At 40.0% G+C, this 18,462-nt stretch overlaps 5 protein-coding genes across 5 annotated transcripts; 1 reads left to right on the top strand and 4 right to left on the bottom strand.

Moving 5' to 3' along the window:
* Positions 1–22: 22 nt before the first annotated feature.
* Positions 23–2,705, top strand: LOC9307637 (protein NRT1/ PTR FAMILY 6.1). The gene is made up of 4 exons (XM_021021928.1): positions 23–514; positions 603–820; positions 969–1,549; positions 1,697–2,705. Exons 1-4 carry the CDS (start codon positions 289–291, stop codon positions 2,544–2,546), a joined length of 1,875 nt encoding a protein of 624 aa, XP_020877587.1. The 5' UTR covers positions 23–288; the 3' UTR covers positions 2,547–2,705.
* LOC9307636 lies at positions 2,692–7,495 on the bottom strand. Its single transcript, XM_021021927.1, has 4 exons — positions 6,175–7,495; positions 4,960–5,531; positions 4,653–4,872; positions 2,692–4,180 (listed from the first exon to the last, which is right to left on the bottom strand). The coding sequence occupies exons 1-4, from the start codon at positions 7,393–7,395 to the stop codon at positions 2,822–2,824; spliced, it is 3,372 nt and encodes a 1,123-aa protein (XP_020877586.1). The 5' UTR covers positions 7,396–7,495; the 3' UTR covers positions 2,692–2,821.
* A 260-nt stretch (positions 7,496–7,755) lies between these two features.
* Positions 7,756–10,428, bottom strand: LOC9307635 (indole-3-acetic acid-amido synthetase GH3.17). The gene is made up of 6 exons (XM_021021929.1): positions 10,335–10,428; positions 9,926–10,235; positions 9,715–9,816; positions 9,482–9,622; positions 8,701–9,362; positions 7,756–8,519 (listed from the first exon to the last, which is right to left on the bottom strand). Exons 2-6 carry the CDS (start codon positions 10,213–10,215, stop codon positions 7,930–7,932), a joined length of 1,785 nt encoding a protein of 594 aa, XP_020877588.1. The 5' UTR covers positions 10,216–10,235; positions 10,335–10,428; the 3' UTR covers positions 7,756–7,929.
* Positions 10,429–10,979: 551 nt separating this feature from the next.
* On the bottom strand, positions 10,980–13,778 carry LOC110227525 (indole-3-acetic acid-amido synthetase GH3.17). Its single transcript, XM_021021926.1, has 5 exons — positions 13,304–13,778; positions 12,982–13,083; positions 12,752–12,892; positions 11,937–12,601; positions 10,980–11,822 (listed from the first exon to the last, which is right to left on the bottom strand). Exons 1-5 carry the CDS (start codon positions 13,591–13,593, stop codon positions 11,233–11,235), a joined length of 1,788 nt encoding a protein of 595 aa, XP_020877585.1. The 5' UTR covers positions 13,594–13,778; the 3' UTR covers positions 10,980–11,232.
* Positions 13,779–14,530: 752 nt separating this feature from the next.
* LOC9307634 (indole-3-acetic acid-amido synthetase GH3.17) lies at positions 14,531–17,885 on the bottom strand. The gene is made up of 7 exons (XM_021023397.1): positions 17,586–17,885; positions 17,193–17,506; positions 16,888–16,989; positions 16,649–16,789; positions 15,891–16,555; positions 15,117–15,769; positions 14,531–14,624 (listed from the first exon to the last, which is right to left on the bottom strand). Exons 2-6 carry the CDS (start codon positions 17,480–17,482, stop codon positions 15,180–15,182), a joined length of 1,788 nt encoding a protein of 595 aa, XP_020879056.1. The 5' UTR covers positions 17,483–17,506; positions 17,586–17,885; the 3' UTR covers positions 14,531–14,624; positions 15,117–15,179.
* Positions 17,886–18,462: the final 577 nt, after the last annotated feature.

Genomic DNA, 18,462 nt, shown 5'->3' with positions numbered 1-18,462 from the left:
TCTCTCTTGAACGTTGAAACTGTGGACATCATGGGACTCCACGTGCAATAAATGCAAGTCCTATATCTACCACTTACCAGCTAAGCTCCGTCTATTTAATTCCATCTTCCCATTTTAAGCTACTGCATTTATACATTTCTCTAACCAATCCTCATCCATCATTTTCTGCTTACAAATTTTGTTTGGTTGAATCACAGTTATTTCCTTTATTAAGTTAAGCTTTCTTTACTGTTTTTGTTCACTGTATAGCTTTCGATTTCCATGGTTTTATGAGATAATATCAAGATTATGGTTGCTTCTGAGATTAAATCCCCTGTGAGTGTCCCCGAGACGCCGGGAAGCTCCTCTGTGCATCATAGGAAGCAGTTGAGTGTGTTCTTCATAGAATCAGATAACAGACGTCTTGCTCTTGGCCGTGGCTATACCGGAGGAACCACTCCGGTTAACATCCATGGCAAACCCATCGCCAATCTTTCCAAAACCGGTGGTTGGATCGCAGCTCTCTTCATTTTTGGTAACATTTATTTCACTTACATCTAGATTATCAGTAGTTCTTACTTGCACTGCAGCTAAGTTTTTTGTGGTATGGTTGCAATGTTTAGGAAATGAAATGGCAGAGAGAATGGCGTATTTCGGACTATCTGTGAACATGGTGGCGTTCATGTTCTATGTAATGCATAGGCCTTTTGAGAGTTCATCAAACGCAGTCAACAACTTCCTTGGCATCTCTCAAGCCTCCTCTGTTCTTGGAGGCTTCTTAGCCGACGCTTACTTGGGTCGATACTGGACTATTGCCATCTTCACTACTATGTATCTTGTCGTAAGTAGTTCAGTTTTGTTCTCTTCATCTTGGGTTTTTTTCTTCATGATTTATGGTTAAGTTCCTGTGCAAAATACGCAAGACTGAAACATATGTTATGTGATAAATACTTTGAAAACTTTTCTAATCTTTTTTGGCATGTGAGAAGGGGTTGATAGGAATAACACTGGGGGCAAGTTTGAAGATGTTCGTACCAGACCAGAGCAACTGTGGCCAGTTATCATTGCTCTTAGGAAATTGTGAACCAGCCAAATCTTGGCAAATGCTTTATCTCTACACGGTTCTCTACATAACCGGATTCGGAGCTGCCGGTATAAGGCCATGTGTTTCCTCATTTGGTGCTGACCAGTTTGATGAGAAGAGCAAAGACTACAAGACACATTTAGACCGTTTCTTCAACTTCTTCTATCTATCGGTCACTTTAGGCGCAATCATTGCCTTCACTTTGGTGGTATATGTTCAAATGGAACTTGGTTGGGGTATGGCTTTTGGCACATTGGCCGTAGCTATGGGGATTTCCAATGCTTTGTTCTTTGCTGGTACACCGCTTTATCGGCATAGGTTGCCTGGTGGTAGTCCCTTGACTAGGGTAGCTCAGGTCTTAGTTGCCGCTTTCCGCAAACGAAATGCAGCTTTTACTAGCAGTGAATTCATCGGTCTTTACGAAGTTCCGGGCTTGAAATCTGCTATTAATGGCAGTCGTAAAATCCCTCATTCCGATGATTTCATGTAAGTTTTATACCTCTGCGTCCATCCCCCACTAAAGAGAAAATTAGTGCCCGGCCTTCTGTTAGATTTTTCAAATTTTTGGTTTATGAGTAGTACAAAAATAGAACTTAATCTAGTATTGATCAGTTTGTATGGATTCATGTGCAGATGGCTAGACAAGGCGGCACTTCAGTTGAAAGAAGATGGATTGGAGCCATCTCCATGGAAGCTATGCACAGTAACACAAGTAGAGGAAGTGAAGATTCTGATCAGACTGATTCCAATCCCAGCATGCACTATAATGCTGAGTCTGGTCCTGACAGAGTATCTTACGCTCTCAGTGCAACAAGCTTACACACTCAACACACACATTCAACACCTCAAACTTCCAGTGACGTGCATGCCAGTCTTCCCAGGCCTCAGCATTTTCCTCATTCTCTCCCTTTATTACTCGGTCTTCGTCCCTATCACCAGAAGAATCACTGGCAATCCCCATGGTGCTTCCCAGCTTCAAAGAGTGGGCATAGGGTTAGCTGTTTCAATCATATCAGTAGCTTGGGCTGGACTATTTGAGAACTACAGGAGACATTACGCGATACAACATGGATTCGAGTTCAACTTCTTGACCCAAATGCCTGATCTAACCGCGTACTGGTTGTTAATCCAGTACTGTCTCATCGGAATCGCAGAGGTTTTCTGCATCGTAGGGCTATTGGAGTTCCTATACGAGGAAGCTCCTGATGCTATGAAGAGTATTGGTTCGGCTTACGCTGCTTTAGCAGGCGGGTTAGGATGTTTTGCTGCTACCATTTTGAACAATATTGTCAAGGCTGCGACTCGGGACTCAGATGGGAAATCGTGGTTGTCGCAGAACATAAACACGGGGAGATTCGACTGTTTGTACTGGTTGCTCACACTTCTGAGCTTTTTGAATTTCTGTGTGTTCCTTTGGTCAGCTCACAGGTACAAGTACAGGGCTATTGAGTCTGAGGAAGACAAGAGTAGAGCTTTTCTTTAAAGACACCACTTCTGTGTTCTCTTCTCATTATACTTTTTGAAAAAATAGCAGTAATTGTATCTTCCTGTTTTGTTTTCCTATAGCTAATGTTTAAGCGTGGACAATCCACTTAACGGGATTGTTCGTTTGTAAGAAGACCATAAAATTAAGTCCTTCAAACGTCGTATCTTGCCAATTTCCAATGCATCCACTGAGAAACAAAGCAGGGAAATGAAAACACTGTTCCACAAATTCTGTTACAAAAAAGGGTCGAAATATACTAATCCTACGACTGTCTAAATATACCTCAGCCCTTTCATATATTGTTGCCTAGATATCACATACTGAGCCGCAGAGTAAACAATACCTAAAACTCCCAGAACCCGAACTTGAAACACGTCCGTTATTATTACGGCTGCAAAGCTAAGTGGCACAGTCAGCATCGGTGACGCGTCTGTGTGTTTGGTGGTGTAACTCCAAACGTACCTGTTGAATATAATGTGACCTGGTGCTGTGAGTATTAGGAGAGCCAGGTTCTTCACCGCAAAAAACCATTCACGGCCTCCAATTTCTACTCCCCAACCTGTGTTTCCACCAAACCAAACTTCTTCCCATACAGTGTAGAGAGAGGATAATGCCAAATATGTTGATATTGCTACTGTAACCGGGAAGTATCTCTGTTTATCACCAAACCCGGATAAGAGATCAGAGTCTTGGTTCAGGAGAAGTAAGATCGGAGCCAGGAAGAATATCGCTTGGCTTGAGCCGCCGGAGAGGTGGATGTTGAGGATTAAGCATATGGCAAAGCACATGATGGTGGCGACATTACCAACAGAGGGCATCCATGCCGCTCCCTCTTCTGACATTTTCTCTACTGCAAAGCTTTGGATCGAGGTGGCTCGGCGTTGCTGCATCAACCTCATTCGTGTCGGGAAAATCCCTCTTGCGCCACCTTGGGTTTTTGACTGACCAGTCCTCTCAGAGAATTTCTCACGCAAAAGCGAAGTGAGCTCAAATTTAATCAGGAGAGCTATAAGCATAAATATCGCTGCATAGAGACCTAGAAGAGATGTTCTTGCACCTTCAATGGCCAACATGGTTGTGACTTTCTTATCCTCCTCCCTTGCGTCCCACCCCCAGGCAACATTTTCGTTGAGATCGTTTTTTATTCTGACTTGCCCTTCTAACAAATATGTCACAGGAAATAGAGCCACGAGAAGAGCAAACACCCAGGGAAGCAGCTTTGTGCTTGAGGCAGATGGAAAATGGGTGAAGATGACAAAAACTGATGCACACACCATTGTTACAACGATCAGGGCATGTAAAACAGCAGCTTGTAGAAAGAACTCTGCAGATATATAAACACCGAGAGCTAAACCCATGGCAATGGAGTAAAATGCTCTCAGTTCTACTACATATTTGATTGGGATAAGAGATGTGGCAGCAGCAAGAATCAACAGGAGTGACACAATGAGCAACCAAGACGGCCAAGTCGGTTTGGATGCCATGAATCCATAGATGGAGATGTCATCAGCTGACTGGCGAGCGGCCTTGATCATGTCTGAATGGTAACTCCACGTCATAGGCATCGGTGGCTGCATCAGAATAAACATGCATCCAGTTGCCACTACTAATACCAAGCTTCTCTTAGCTGACTGAAAAAATAATAAAATTATCATGGTCAGTATAAAGCAACAATTGAACTCTCTTTTTAGTGGTTGATAAAAAAAAATGAGAACTCTCTTTTTAGTATTTAAACCCTTTAAAACAAGACTTTAGTTACAGCACAACTACAACTAGAGACAGTCTTACTACTCCATGGAGTTTACGTGGAGGTTTATAACATACATATTTTCAAGAATACGGGTAAATAGAGCAATTTTCCTTTATAACATCAATAAATCTTTTTATCATGCTTTAGTTTAGCTCCGTGATGCAACCTATGGTAGTTCGACAAACTCATAACATGTTAAATGACCGGCTTGCTAAGAAATGCTGCTGACTTTAGGTCCACCTAAGAGTCTTGACAGAGAACTCTTTCTTAGGTAGCAATGATAACTGGCTTGACGCACAAATCAGACAGAAATAAATCAAACGAGACATAAGAAAATAGTGTAGAAGACATACCAGGACATGCGAAAAGTGGAGGGCAACAATTGGTATACAGGCCAGACCAATTAAAACGATGCAGGAACCAAGAAGCAAACCATCAGACGGAGGTCTTCCATTCCACCACTGTAGAGCATCAAATATTGTTTCCCGGCAAAACCAAACAGAGACAGCAACCACTACGGCATGAGCATAACCTTGCCATGGCTTCATTTTAGAGGCAGATTTCGACTTCTCCCTGCACATTCCACCAATGAAATTAATTAAAATAAATTTTCAATTAAAGATGAGACAATGCGTGAAGAAGTTATTGCCCAGAACATACTTATATAGCAGTAAGGGAGGGGAAACCGCCAGTAATAGAGCTGCAGACACCCATACAATTGATTTCGATGATAGGAAGAGCATAGCCAACTTTGCTGAATACAGACAGGTCAAGATCCAGACTGCCTTTTGTCCAATTCGGTGGTCAGCAAACAGTCTTCTCACTACAGCCAATCCTATTAGCGTCGTCAAGATAACCATGTAGCTAGGGTACATCACATCGTCTTCCATTCCATAATAGTATATGCTTGAGTAATTGAAAAAGCGGTCCTCGATGTAACACAGCAATAATGCGTGGGTCACCATACCAGCTTCAGTCAGGAAGTGAAATTTTGAAGGGAGAAGAACAAGACCCGGGATCACCATGGCTATGATAATGTTGGCCACTATAAGCTTACAGAATGATTTGAGGAACATGCCGGCTAACCATATGTTTAAATCCCAGTAATTATGCATTACGAACCATATAACCATTAAGCTTCCAAGAGCAACAAATGCAAAGTAAGAGGGCACACTTTTCTTTGTAAAAAACCGAGCAAAATAAAGGCCAGCAATTGCAGGAAGCGGAGTAAACTGCAAGATAAACAGAGAATATGAATTTCCATTGTTACTATGATCATAAATCAAAGACAGGTCATCAGAATGAGGCAATTTATGGATTACAATGTGCCAACTTTTAGAAAGGAAACCTTCATAGATTGACACATGGTTTACTTGAAAGTGGCAAACAGTTAAGCAAGCAGAAAATTCTACAAGACTATTTGAAGATGTCATCTGACACATACAAGTCAACTTTCTTCAACTAACAAATACTGGCGGATTGAAAAGAATCACCGCCCGAGGAGGCACAACAACATATGCATCCGTCTATATGTCACACATGTAGTTAGAATGACAACTTATAGGACCATGTAACATTTCAAATTTTAAACAAATATATGCGAAGTTATAAAGTTTTTGTAAACAGTTTGCTGTGCAAATTTGGAATTACAGCCTTCAAAAGCCTTATACCGCCGAGCCAGTCATACATAAAAAAAATACAATAACTTTTTCATTCCTACGACCAGCTCTTAGATAACATACTACTCTGATAGATTGCAATATGCTAGAATGAAATCCATGGGATACCTACTCGTCTTATTGCAATCAAAATTTAACTACAGGAAAGCTCAAGAAATAGTAATAGAAGCTGTGCAACTGAGAGTAAAATACTTACCAGAACTGGAAACCCTACAACGATAGCTCCTGCAGAACTCACAATCACAGACAAAGCTGTGAAAAAGGCTGAGCTAAGAGCACTCGAGATCATTCCAAGAACGGAAGCACCAGCACCAGCAGCACCTCCAAGCATTGTTGTGGTCACCAGAAGGTAGTTCAATGGAGGGGGCACTTGAATATATTTCCCAAAAGAGCGGAAAACAACTCTAATCTCCAAACAGATCACAATAATGACCAAGGCAATGGCCCCATTAACAATCCGAATACTCTGCAGCTGATGAGAATCCTTGGTAACCCACCATAAACCACCTCTTGTCGAAGCATAGAGCTGGAACAGGAAAGGGATAAAGAACAGGAGCAGCAAATCGCAAACTGAAGCAGCTGATGAGAATATCACAGAGTAATGTGACGCCACGTGAAAGAGAAGCGGCATAAACATCAAATTCAGTGAAAGGAAACAGCTCTCGAGCTGTCCAAGGATAAAGCTATCATCAGGGATCTCTCCTCCATGATACTTAACTTCCTGCTTGGTCTTGAATGAAGAAACTCTAGGAATAGCGAAGATCCAGTAGAAGACGCAGGCGAACAAGAGGAAATAGTAAGAAGAGTTGTTCATCCCAACGGCAGAGATGGTAGCCCATGCGAATAACGAAGAGGCGGTGAAAGGTACACAGGCGAACAAGAGACGCTCCAGAGCGACAACAATGGAAGGATTTTCCAGCTGAAGCCATTTGAATTGGAGCGAAGTCCAGCAACCGATGAGGAAAGTAGTCTTAGCGCAGAGAAAAGCCGCGAGCAAGCCGAGAGGGACGGAATTGAAGGAGGAAAGGAGAGAAGAGGAGAAGAAGAAAGAGATCTGAGCAGCGATCAGTGACATCCATATACCGAGGAAGCCTCCGAATTTGACATTGAGAGAATCGACGATATAGGATATGAGGAGGCCGATTGTGAGTGTAGCGACAACCGGAGCGCCGCCGAGGTCGAGGAGGAAGGCGGCGCAAGGGACAAGAGCAATTGCGATCCGTCCATTGTAGGCGAAGGAAGACGGAGAGAATCGAGAGTTGTTGGATCTCGAAGTAGGAGTAGCTCGATCGATGAAGTTTCTGGTTGAGGCAGGGCTCATGTGCGGGGAGTAAGAGGATGAAGACTGAGTAGGTTCACTGGTGGGAGAGGTTATATGCGGCCGGAACAGCCGCGGCTGCAGCTCCGGTGGCATCATCGTCGCCGGAATTTTTGTTTGGAATACAGATTGATGGCGAATCTCGCCGTTTACTGATGAAGAAAGGATCTGTGTGTTGATTTCGCGGAAACGGTGACGTGTCCGGATGAGCGGTAGCCCTTGGATCTTGCTAGTGGGGCCCGCTATTCTTATTAGCTCTCGTAGGTCTGTGTCCACTGAATAGTGGCTCAAGCTAAGCGAAACGCTGTCGTATTCAAGGAGTGACGAGTGGTAAAGTGGAAACACAGTCGTTTCCTCATGTGAGTGGTGAGGTCTGACGAGTGAAAACGCGACTTTTCGTGTCTACTGTTAACCATTGTCGAACCAAGAAAAAAAAAACTCGACAATGGACGTTTAATGTTGGATAACTTGTATGATAAATCAGAAAATACATTTTAACGTGTCATTTGTTGTTTATTGAAATATATAGCTGTGTTATTTTTACGGGCTTTTTTTATTTTATTTTTTGCTTTTGTTATTCTTTAATTACTAATTACCCTTTATTCAAGTCTCACACATTTTGTAACGGCGGTTTTAACGGCTGGAATGTAGCTCATGTAGCTCCCACGACGGACTTTTCCGGCTAAGAAACTTGTAAGCAACTTTCGACTCTAGTATCTTCAAGGCTCCTTCATGTGTCACTGACCTTGGTGTCTTGTACTGACTCACAGAAGAGCCTCGAGACAAGAAGAAATTCATGAGCTCGTCGAAAGCGCCAGGTTTGACAACCTTAATCTCAAGTGGTCCAATGATCTTATCATTTTTTCGTCCTTTTCTGTAGACAGAGTCTAGAGACTCCTCAACGGTTAAGCAACATTCCTCCAAGACATTGGAGTTGGGGTACAGCTTCGCGTTCTTGAATTTGCTCCCGAGTTCCCAATAGAGCACATAGTGTCCGGGCAACGAGGAAAGATCCACACGGCTAGTGAAATCCATGAGCATCAGGTCATGTGGCTCGAGCAGGAGACTCGCGTTTTTCACGGCCTTGAGGAGGTCTTCTTCGTAGGTCTTGCTCAAGTCGATGCTCAGAACAACTTTCTGCCTTCCCACGAAATAAAACTGTGGCGCATTGTTGTGAAAACCAGTCACCCGTAAAACATCTCCTAAACGGTACCTATAGAGACCTGTCAATCATACATATATCTTGTGAGTAAAATAACATAGATTTTTAATAGTATAAATTTAGAGAACAAAGGAGTGAAAAATATTAATATCATTTATTGTGTTCTCAACCAAAGGCTTGATCATAAAAAAAATTTTAACGACATTTAATTTGGGTTGAAACGGAGGGTAAAAGAAACTTACCAGAAAACGTTGTGACAAGAAGTTCATAATCATGGCCAATTTTAACATCGACGAGATCGACCACCACAGGGTCTGCGGGAACATGGCCAGCTTCTTGACGGTCTTTCACAACCTCAATGAACTCAAAATACCCCATACTTGGAATGATGGTGTACGACACATCACTAGGCTTAGACAGAGGATTGAGATTGATACCGATGAAACATTCGGAGCTGCCATACCAAGATGAAACCAAAGGAAGACCACCACCATAAAATTCAAGCAACGGAATGTACTGTGCCATGGTGCCGGTAATGACGGCTTCTATACATTTTGCTTTTGGCCATAGTCTCCTCAATATTGCCTCCCATGAGGTTTTACTGCATTCTTGTTCGATCAGGTTCGCTAGGTCCGGATTTGGAGCGGTGAGGAACTTACTGATCCCTGAAACACATTGGGCGTCTGTTATCCAGTCGCTGAGACGGCCAGTCCTTATGTTTGAGCATAACTCATGCCAATGATCTTCCAAAAACTTGATTACTTTGAGAAAGGAAGAAGCATAGGGTGCACCTAGGCGAGCTACATTTTCGCGTTGTAGAAGCCCACAAAGCAATTGGCAGTACATGGCTTGATTAGTGTCTTCACAAATCGCAATCGCATGCGGGCTTATTTGTACTCGATCCCTGTAAATCATATAACAAACACAACGAAGAAACACTTGCAATGGTGAAACCTCAATAAACACTAACAGCAAGAGTGGACTATGTAATGTAATGTGAGAGCAAAGGTTTTCTTGATTTACCAAAGAAACGAATTGGTTGGGTTCACGCTTTTCAAAACACAAGTTATCATAAACCTGACCATCAATCCAGAGGCAGTCTCGCTTTCTCGAGTCACAAAATAAAACATGAGAGATTTGCCTTGAGTAAGCCCTTCGATGTGCCTGCCAACAATAACAACAACGGGTTTGGGTTTTACTTACTCTTTTTTTGGTATCAACAAAAAAGCAACAACTTGGAGTTTTGAACTCTTTACTTGAAGACTAGAGGTGCATAGAGAAATCCAAACAATATCCTCTGTTCCAATTCCTCTGCTGTCAGAGGAATCAACTTTGGAATACCTCCTGAAGTTCCCGTGCTGCACAAACAATCACTTCCTTAGGTCTTTACACATTATACACTTCAATTTAATCTACACTCACAAACTTCTATTTTGTAAAAAAGAGAGAAATTTGTTTTAAAGGTACGTGGCCAAGAGAAGACTGATGTGTCGATCACAAATGAGATCAGACGGCTCTCCATTAGCGATACGATCGATATGAGGCTTAATAACTTCGTAGGTCACAATGGGTAGGTTCTTCTTGAAGCTCTGCTTATCGAGTTGACCGTTGAGGAAACCTCTAAGGTACTCGGTCTGAGCATTACGTGAAAGTATTGCTTCCAACACAGAATCTTGAATTTTGTTTACGTTGGTCGTCACATCCTCAAGAACAGACATGGTAGCTAATAGGTTTGTTGGATCGAACTTTGGCAACATGATTGCTGCTTTTTTATCGTCTGCAACAACAAAAACAAAAAGCAAAAGACTAACGGTTAAAGTAAAGTCTAATCACTTGTGGATCACGAAATTGCTTACAAAAGAGTGAAAGAAGAAACCTCTGTTCTGGCTGCAGTGGATTGTCTCTGGCCTCTCTCTCGCTGCAGATAAAAGGTGTGATAAAGTGGCAGAAAGTTCGTGTGCCGGAAATTGAGGATGAGTTTCCGACAGGGATGAGGAGGCAAGTTAAGCATTATGGATTCAGTTGACAGTTGACACCAAACAAAGTTTTGAAGATCTATCGAATTTGTGAGTTTGACCCACTAAAACAAACGTGAAGATTATTCAAATTATAACACACGAAAACAAGCGTGAAGATTATTCAAATTAAAACGAACCCAGTAATTTGACCTAGCACAGTATAGTAGTATAATTGTGAGCAACATGATTATTGACGGTTTCGTTTTCTATCGAAATTTAAAATTTATGTCTCGACTAAACATAGTTACAATGTGGGAAAAGAAACTAAAAACCCTGCCTTTGGTCAACTAAAGAAAAAACTTAAAAGCAGAGCATTTGTTGGCTGGAAAAAAACAGAGAGCCTAGAAACTATGTTTTTTCAATTACGAAATAGCCTAGAAGGATATTTTGTACTAACATTTTAAAGAGTAAACGTTTATTTTTGTCAACAGAGTATATTTCGTAATACAACTATGGCAAAACTGGATATCATTTTAGATTAAGAAAATTCTTGTCAAATAATATGAACAGAACATTAATATTGAATTGTGTTTCATATCAGGATATATTATCCAATAACATAATGCTAACACTCATATAATATAAATTTTTCTAAACCATAAAGTAAATATGCTAAGATAATATTTCGAGATCTAGAGAATTCTTCTTTCGGGTTCACGGACTCACTTCATAGACGAGTTTTCATAACCTAAAGTACATCTTGCTACTTCTTAAATAATGTTCTCCTGCCCTCAAATCTCATAGATATCTGCCGTTTTACCGACCGGAGTGAAGCTCATGTAACTCCCACGACGGAATTTTCCGGCTAAGAAACTCGGATTCAACGTTGGCCTCCAATATCTTCCAGGCTTCTTCAATCGTCACCGACCTCGGTGTCTTGTACTGACTCACAGAAGAGCCTCGAGACAGAAAGAAGTTCATGAGCTTGTCGAAAGCGCCAGGCTTAACAACCTTAATCTCAAGTGGTCCAATGTTCTTATCATTCTTTCGTCCTTTTCTGTACACAGCGTCGAGAGACTCCTCAACAGTGAAGCAGCATTCTTCCATGACATCGCTGTTAGGCTCGAGCTTTGAGTCCTTGACTTTGCTCCCGAGTTCCCAATAGAGTACATAGTGTCCTGGAAACGAGGACGAATCTACACGGCTAGTGAAATCCATGAGCATCAGGTCATGTGGCTCCAGCAGGCGCTTTGCGTTTGTCACTGCCTTGAGGAGGTCTTCTTCGTAGGTCTTGTCCATGTCGATGCTCAGAACAACTTTCTGTCTTCCCAAGAAACGGAAATGTGGCGCATTGTTGTAGAAACCAGTCGCTCTTAAAACGTCCCCCACACGGTACCTATACAGACCTGTAAAATCATATATAGATCTTGTAGAAACGTATAGATTTTTGATACACACTAAGAAAAACGAAGACTGGAAAATAATTTTAAAAGGACATTTATTTTGAAAAAATGACTTACCAGAAAAGGTTGTGACAACAGGTTCATAATCATGGCCGATTTTAACATCCACAAGATCGACAACCACAGTTTTCGCTGTGGGATCATGACCAGCTTCTTGATGGTCTTTCTCGACCTCTAAGAACTCGAAGTACCCCATACATGGAATGATGGTGTACGACACATCACAAGGCTTACACAGAGGATTAAAGTTGACACCCATAAAACATTCAGAGCTGCCGTAAAACGATGAAGTCAAAGGAAGACCACCGCTATAGAATTCCAGCAATGGAATGTACTGTGCCATGGTGCCTGTAATGATGGTTTCGATGCATTTTGCTTTTGGCCATAGTCTCCTCAATACTGCCTCCCATGATTTTTTACTACATTCTTGCTCGATCAGGCTCGCTAGTTCCGGATTTGGAGCAGTGAGGAACTTACCAATCCCCAAAGTACATTGCGCGTCTGTGATCCAGTCGCTGAGACGGCCAGTCCTTATGTTAGAGCATAACTCAGGCCAATGATCTTCCAAGAACTTGATTACTTTGAGAAAGGATGAAGCAAAGGGTGCACCAAGGCGAGCAACATTATCTCTTTCAAGAAGCCCACAAAGCAATTGGCAGTACATGCTCTGAGTAGTGTCTGCACAAGTCGTAATCGCGTGCGGGCTTATCTGTAATCGATCCCTGTACATCATATAACACACACATTAAAGAAACACTAGCAGTAACAAAGAGCTTGTTTACCCCCGGGATTGGTCAGGCACTTCAATTAAGTACTTGTGGAAAGACTGAATTATGTAATGTAACGTGCAAGTAAGGGTTTTATTGACTTACCAAAGAAATGAACTGGTTGGTTTAATGCTTTTCAAAAAACTAGTTACCATAGTCCTGACCATCAACCCATTGGCAGTCTTGCTTTCTCGCGTCACAAAATAAAATATGAGAGATTTTCCTTCGCTAAGCCCATCGATGTGCCTGCAAACAGTAACAACAACGGACTTGGGTTTTACTATTTACTCTTTATGGTATCAACAAAAGAGACACACCTTGGAGTAACTCTTTACTTGTTGAGTAGAGGTGCATAGAGAGAAGAAAACGACATCCTCTGTTCCAAATCCTCTGTCGTCAAAGGAATTAACTTTGGAACTCCTCCTGAAGTACCCGAACTGCAAGTACAATCGCTTCCTTAAATCATTACAGATTTTATAATAAACTATACTCTAATTTAATCTACATTATCGTACATAACTCATGTCTCAACAAGTATTGAACCAAATGGGGCAAATCTTATTTAGGTTCTGTTAGATTTCAAGTTTCCTCTGAACTTCAAGTCAAGATCTTGCATTTAACTTTAACATGCAAGCTTTGAAATTATTTTGAAGGTACCTGGTCAAGAGTACACTGATAGGTCGATCACAGATTAGATCAGACGGCTCTCCATTAGCGATACGATCGATATAAGGCCTAATATCTTCGTAGGTCACAACAGGTACGTTGTTCTTGAAGCTCTGCTTATCGACTTGACCGTTGAGGAAACCACTAAGATACTCCGTACGAGCATTACGTGAAAGTATTGCTTCCAATATGGAATCTTGAATCTGCTTTACGTTGGTGGTCAAATCCTCAAGAAGAGACAGACAAGCTTTTTGGTCTGTTGGATCGAACTTTGGCAACATGATTGCTTACTGCTCTTTATTGTCCGCAAAAAAAAAAAAAAAAAACCAAAACTTCTGTTCTGGATTAGCTCTGGCCCCTCTCTAAAAGCTTCAAAACTTTGGAGGAGAGATTGGATAAAACAGACCAAAGGTGTGATGTGGCGAAATGTTATGGTGTCGGCAATTGTGGATGAGTTGATTTTGTTTCTTTCTCAGAAAGAGCATCTACAAAGGATGAGTAAACGAATCCAATTTGTGTACTACGAGGAGATAAAGGTTTTCATTGGGTATTGACACATGTATTTTGTTTTATTTTAAAAAAATTTGACATTAGATTTTTTAGTGCATGTCCAAAACGTAGTACTCTACTTTTTTTTGTTCACAAAAATATTGTTTTAAGATTTTATTTTATTTAATACAAAATGTCATTTTATATTTTTAATACAGTTTTTAAACAAATACCTTTTTATTTTTACTATTTAAGTTTTATTAGAAAAAAAAAAAGTATAATAAATATTTACATAGCTTTTTAATATATGTAAAACATGCCAAAATGATATTTTTATGAATAAAATATGATTATGTGATTTTTCCATATTTTTGTCTTCGTGTAACGTTTTTGACCAGTCCTTAAGTTTTTAAGCGACATGTACCTCTCAGAGCAACATTATTGGGGAGGTCTTAGTTTTGGTTCTTAAACCAACTTTTTGCTTTTAAGCCAATTTTTTGCTCTTAACTAAGAACCATTCCTTAGCAAAATCAACATTTCAACCTTTAATTTTAATCATTCATGAGCTAAGAACTAAGCTAAGAACCTCTCAATAAAGATGATCTCAGCTTTTGAAATAACACAGACAAAAACCATGTGATAAGGTCGGTCAAAAATCCGGCGGTAGTAGAGGGTTTGGATGGTTACAACTTATACAAACTTAATGTTATACTCCTATTTGATATCCCATTTTATAAAAGATTGTTACACTATTTAACTTTGACTGGTTGAACAAGTGAGAGTAATTTTCTCATCATTGCTAAGTTTTATTTTAGGTTCTACACAGGCCCGGCCCATAGGACAGGCAAGTGAAGCCACTGATTCGGGCCTCAAATTTTGAGGGCCTTTTCAGATAAAAATTTCTTAAGTTTTTTCATATATGTTTATACTATGAATTTTTGTGTAGGGTCTTTTTAGATAAATATTGTGGGCTTTTTCATATACAAGTAAAACAACTAAAGGTTTAAGTAAAAAAAATCATAAACTCTAGAGAAAAGAAAAAAAAAACGACCATACAGTTGTTAAAATTTTTTATAATATTTTTCTTAGTTTTCTTTAGTTTTTTAATTTTCTTTTTGACTTTTCTGTTTTCTTTTGATAATTGTTTCACAGTTTTAGTTTATAACTTTTACTGGTTAAGTGTTTAATTTTTTTTTTCTTTTACTTGTTTCAATTCGTAGATTTATGTCACCACTAGAAGTGTGATATGAACAAGGCATGTTATTTAGGAATTGCGTAGGGCACTCATATATGCCGGACCGGCACTGGTTCTACAATGTTTCACCTTTCTTAAGTATCCTACGATGAAGTAAAAAAAAAAAAAATTGTGATCGCGGTCTTATCGGTTGGAGTACAGCTCATGTAGCTCCCACGATGGAGTTTTCCGGCTAAGAAACTCGGAAACAACGTTCGACTCCAATATCTTCACCGCTTCTTCATTCGTCACCGACCTCGGCGTCTTGTACTGACTCACAGAAGAGCCTCGAGACAGAAATAAATTCATTAGCTCCTCGAAAGCGCCAGATTTAACAACCTTAATCTCAAGTGGTCCAATGTTCTTATCATTCTTTCGTCCTTTTCTGTACACAGCGTCAAGTGACTCCTCAATGGTGAAGCAGCATTCCTCCAAAACATTCGGGTCGAGCTCAAGCTTTGCGTCCTTGACTTTGCTCCCGAGTTCCCAGTAGAGCACGTAGTGTCCTGGAAACGAGGAGGAATCCACACGGCTAGTGAAATCCATGAGCATTAGGTCATGTGGCTCGAGCAGCAGCTTCGCGTTTGTCACTGCCTTGAGGAGATCTTCTTCGTAGGTCTTGTCCATGTCGATGCTCAGAACAACTTTCTGTCTTCCCACGAAATGAAATTGTGGCGCATTGTTGTAGAAACCAGTCACTCTTAAAACGTCCCCTAAACGGTACCTATACAAACCTGTAAATCATATATAGATCTTGTGAGAAACAAAAAGAATTTTGATACACATTTAAGAAAAGAATTAACATGTCATCTAATTTGAAATTGAAAGAGTAAACAAGAAAAAAAAATTACTTACCAGCAAACGTTGTGACAACAGGTTCATAATCATGGCCGATTTTAACATCGACAAGATCGACTACAACAGGTTTCTCGGCAGGATCATGACCAGTTTCTTGATAGTCTTTCCCGACCTCTAAGAACTCGAAATACGCCATACATGGAATGATGGTGTACGACACATCACTAGGCTTACTCAGAGGATTGAGATTGAGACCGATGAAACATTCAGAGCTTCCATAAAAAGTTGAAATCACAGGAAGACCACCGCTATAGAATTCCAGTAATGGAATGTACTGTGCCATGGTACCGGTAACAATGGCTTCGATGCATTTTGCTTTTGGCCAAAGTCTCTTCACTATTGCCTCCCATGATGTTTGACTGCATTCTTGCTCAATCAGGCTCGCTAGTTCCGGATCAGGAGCAGTGAGGAACTTACCGATCCCTGAAACACATTGGGGGTCTGTAATCCAGTCACTGAGACGGCCAGTCCTTATGTTGGAGCAAAACTCAGGCCAGTGATCTTCCAAGAACTTGATTATTTTGAGGAAGGATGAAGCAAAGGGTGCACCAAGGCGACCTACATTATCTCGTTGTAGAAGCCCACAAAGCAGTTGGCAATACATGCTCTGAGTAGTATCTGAACAAGTCGAAATTCCATGCGGACTTATCTGTGTTTGATCCCTGTAAGTCATATAACAAACACAATAAAAGAAACAGTAGCAGAAAGAATGAATTGTGTAATGTAACGTGGGGGCAAAGGTTTTATTGATTTACCAGATAAAAGAGTTAGATGGCTTCAAGCTTTTCAAAACACAAGTTATCATAGTCCTGACCAGTATCCCAGAAGCAGTCTCGCTTTCTCGGGTCACGAAATATAACATGAAAGATTTTCTTTCTCTAATCCCCTCGACGTACCTGCAAACCGTAGATACAATGAGTTTTGGGTTTTACTTACTCCTTTTCTTTTGGTATCATCAATAAAACAGACACAAATTGGAGTTTGGAAACTTTACTTGTAGAGTAGAGGTCTATAGAGAGAAGCAAACGAAATCCTCTGTTCTAATTCATCTGTTGTCAAAGGAATCAACTTTGGAACTCCTCCTGAAGTACCAGAGCTGCAAATACAATCTTCCTTAATGTACTTTTTTGAAGATTAACAAACTCATGTATCAACAAGTTATGAACCAAATTTCTCTATGTAAAACAGAGGAAATAAGAAAATCCAATGTGGGGTATTCTAGTCAACAATTGGTCTAAATTCTTTCAAATCTTGCATTTAACTTATAAGTACAAAGCTATGAATTTTTTTGGAAGATACCTGGTCAAGAGTACACTGATGGGTCGATCACAGATGAGATCAGACGGCTCTCCATTAGCGATACGATCGATATAAGGCCTAATATCTTCGTAGGTCACAACGGGTAGGTTCTTTTTGAAGCTCTGTTTATCAACTTGACCGTTGAGAAAACCACTAAGATACTCGGTACGAGCATTACGTGAAAGTATTGCTTCCAAAACGGAATCTTGAATCTGTTTTACGTTGGTCGTCACATCTTCAAGAAGAGACAGACAAGCTTTTTGGTCTGTTGGATCGAACTTTGGCAACATGATTGCTTGCTGCGTTTTGACTGTCTGCAACAATATCCAAAAAGAAAACCCTGATTTTAAGTCATTCCAATGAAATTGCTTACAAGAAAGTGAAAGAACAAACCTTAGTTCTTGCGAAGTAGATGAGCTCTGGCCACTTTCTCTGGCGAAGTAGAAAGCAGACAAAATGTGTGGTGTGGCGAAATGTTCGGTGGCGTAATATTGTGGATGAGTTGCCAGATTTGATATTTTTTCAGGAAGAGGATTAATTAACCTTTTGGTGAGCACTACGAGGAGATAAAAGCTTTTAAAATGGAAATCAGTGACATGTTGAAACTTTGAAAGTATGATTTAAGTGCTTTTGTCTTCTTCTTTTTTTGTCCTTTCCCCCAATCTTTAGAAACAATGCAGACAAAAACCATGTGGTTACAACTACGGTCATCAATCTTGTGGTACAAGTGTTTTACTGTTTTAGATTTTGGATGGTACAATGGTATATATATCACATTTTTGGAAAGATTATGGTATTATCTCACTTTCACGAAAGATTCTATGGGTATGATTGAAAATTTATAGAAACTTTCTTTTTTGGGTAAAATTTTTTTTGAAAATAGTTAAAATAATTCTAGTTGAATTACAACTTAAATACAATATATTTTGGATGAAAATGTAATTTAAAACTAGATTCTGATCCGCACATATGTACGAGATTTCATATTTTTAAAAATTTAATCTAATAAAATTTAATTCAATATAAATTATTTTGTTGTTTTGGTCATATATAGTTAAATTCGGATTCGCATGTATGTACAAAGTAATGTTTGTAAATATTTATTTAGTATAACATTCATAATTTGAATTCATATGAGTTTGGTATTTTGGTGTAAACAGAATGAATGAGTGGATTTGTTTTTGTTATCAGACAACTACGTAGAAAAGACAATAAGAAAAAATAGTCTTTAAAATTGTTGAATATTTAAAATAATTTAAAATTTGGACAG

This window comes from Arabidopsis lyrata, assembly GCF_000004255.2.
Source record: "Arabidopsis lyrata subsp. lyrata unplaced genomic scaffold ARALYscaffold_6, whole genome shotgun sequence".
NCBI lineage: Eukaryota > Viridiplantae > Streptophyta > Magnoliopsida > Brassicales > Brassicaceae > Arabidopsis > Arabidopsis lyrata.
This window is presented reverse-complemented; position numbering and strand designations above follow the sequence as displayed.

What these genes read in the sequence shown, in the direction of transcription:
- LOC9307637 (XM_021021928.1), top strand. Translation starts at nt 289, where the DNA reads ATGGTTGCTTCTGAGATTAAATCCCCTGTGAGTGTCCCCGAGACGCCG. An exon ending in TCACTACTATGTATCTTGTC is followed by an intron (nt 821 to 968) that starts GTAAGTAGTTCA and finishes GCATGTGAGAAG; the next exon opens with GGGTTGATAGGAATAACACT. An exon ending in CCTCATTCCGATGATTTCAT is followed by an intron (nt 1,550 to 1,696) that starts GTAAGTTTTATA and finishes ATTCATGTGCAG; the next exon opens with ATGGCTAGACAAGGCGGCAC.
- LOC110227525 (XM_021021926.1), bottom strand. Translation starts at nt 13,593, where the DNA reads ATGTTGCCAAAGTTCGATCCAACAGACCAAAAAGCTTGTCTGTCTCTT. An exon ending in TATGCACCTCTACTCAACAA is followed by an intron (nt 12,893 to 12,981) that starts GTAAAGAGTTAC and finishes TACTGTTTGCAG; the next exon opens with GCACATCGATGGGCTTAGCG. An exon ending in CCAACCAGTTCATTTCTTTG is followed by an intron (nt 12,602 to 12,751) that starts GTAAGTCAATAA and finishes TATGATGTACAG; the next exon opens with GGATCGATTACAGATAAGCC.
- LOC9307635 (XM_021021929.1), bottom strand. Translation starts at nt 10,215, where the DNA reads ATGTTGCCAAAGTTCGATCCAACAAACCTATTAGCTACCATGTCTGTT. An exon ending in ATCAGTCTTCTCTTGGCCAC is followed by an intron (nt 9,817 to 9,925) that starts GTACCTTTAAAA and finishes TTGTTTGTGCAG; the next exon opens with CACGGGAACTTCAGGAGGTA. An exon ending in TCTTGTCACAACGTTTTCTG is followed by an intron (nt 8,520 to 8,700) that starts GTAAGTTTCTTT and finishes TATGATTGACAG; the next exon opens with GTCTCTATAGGTACCGTTTA.
- LOC9307636 (XM_021021927.1), bottom strand. Translation starts at nt 7,395, where the DNA reads ATGATGCCACCGGAGCTGCAGCCGCGGCTGTTCCGGCCGCATATAACC. An exon ending in TTGTAGGGTTTCCAGTTCTG is followed by an intron (nt 5,532 to 6,174) that starts GTAAGTATTTTA and finishes TTTATCTTGCAG; the next exon opens with TTTACTCCGCTTCCTGCAAT. An exon ending in CCTCCCTTACTGCTATATAA is followed by an intron (nt 4,873 to 4,959) that starts GTATGTTCTGGG and finishes TGGAATGTGCAG; the next exon opens with GGAGAAGTCGAAATCTGCCT.
- LOC9307634 (XM_021023397.1), bottom strand. Translation starts at nt 17,482, where the DNA reads ATGTTGCCAAAGTTCGATCCAACAGACCAAAAAGCTTGTCTGTCTCTT. An exon ending in TATAGACCTCTACTCTACAA is followed by an intron (nt 16,790 to 16,887) that starts GTAAAGTTTCCA and finishes TACGGTTTGCAG; the next exon opens with GTACGTCGAGGGGATTAGAG. An exon ending in CCATCTAACTCTTTTATCTG is followed by an intron (nt 16,556 to 16,648) that starts GTAAATCAATAA and finishes TATGACTTACAG; the next exon opens with GGATCAAACACAGATAAGTC.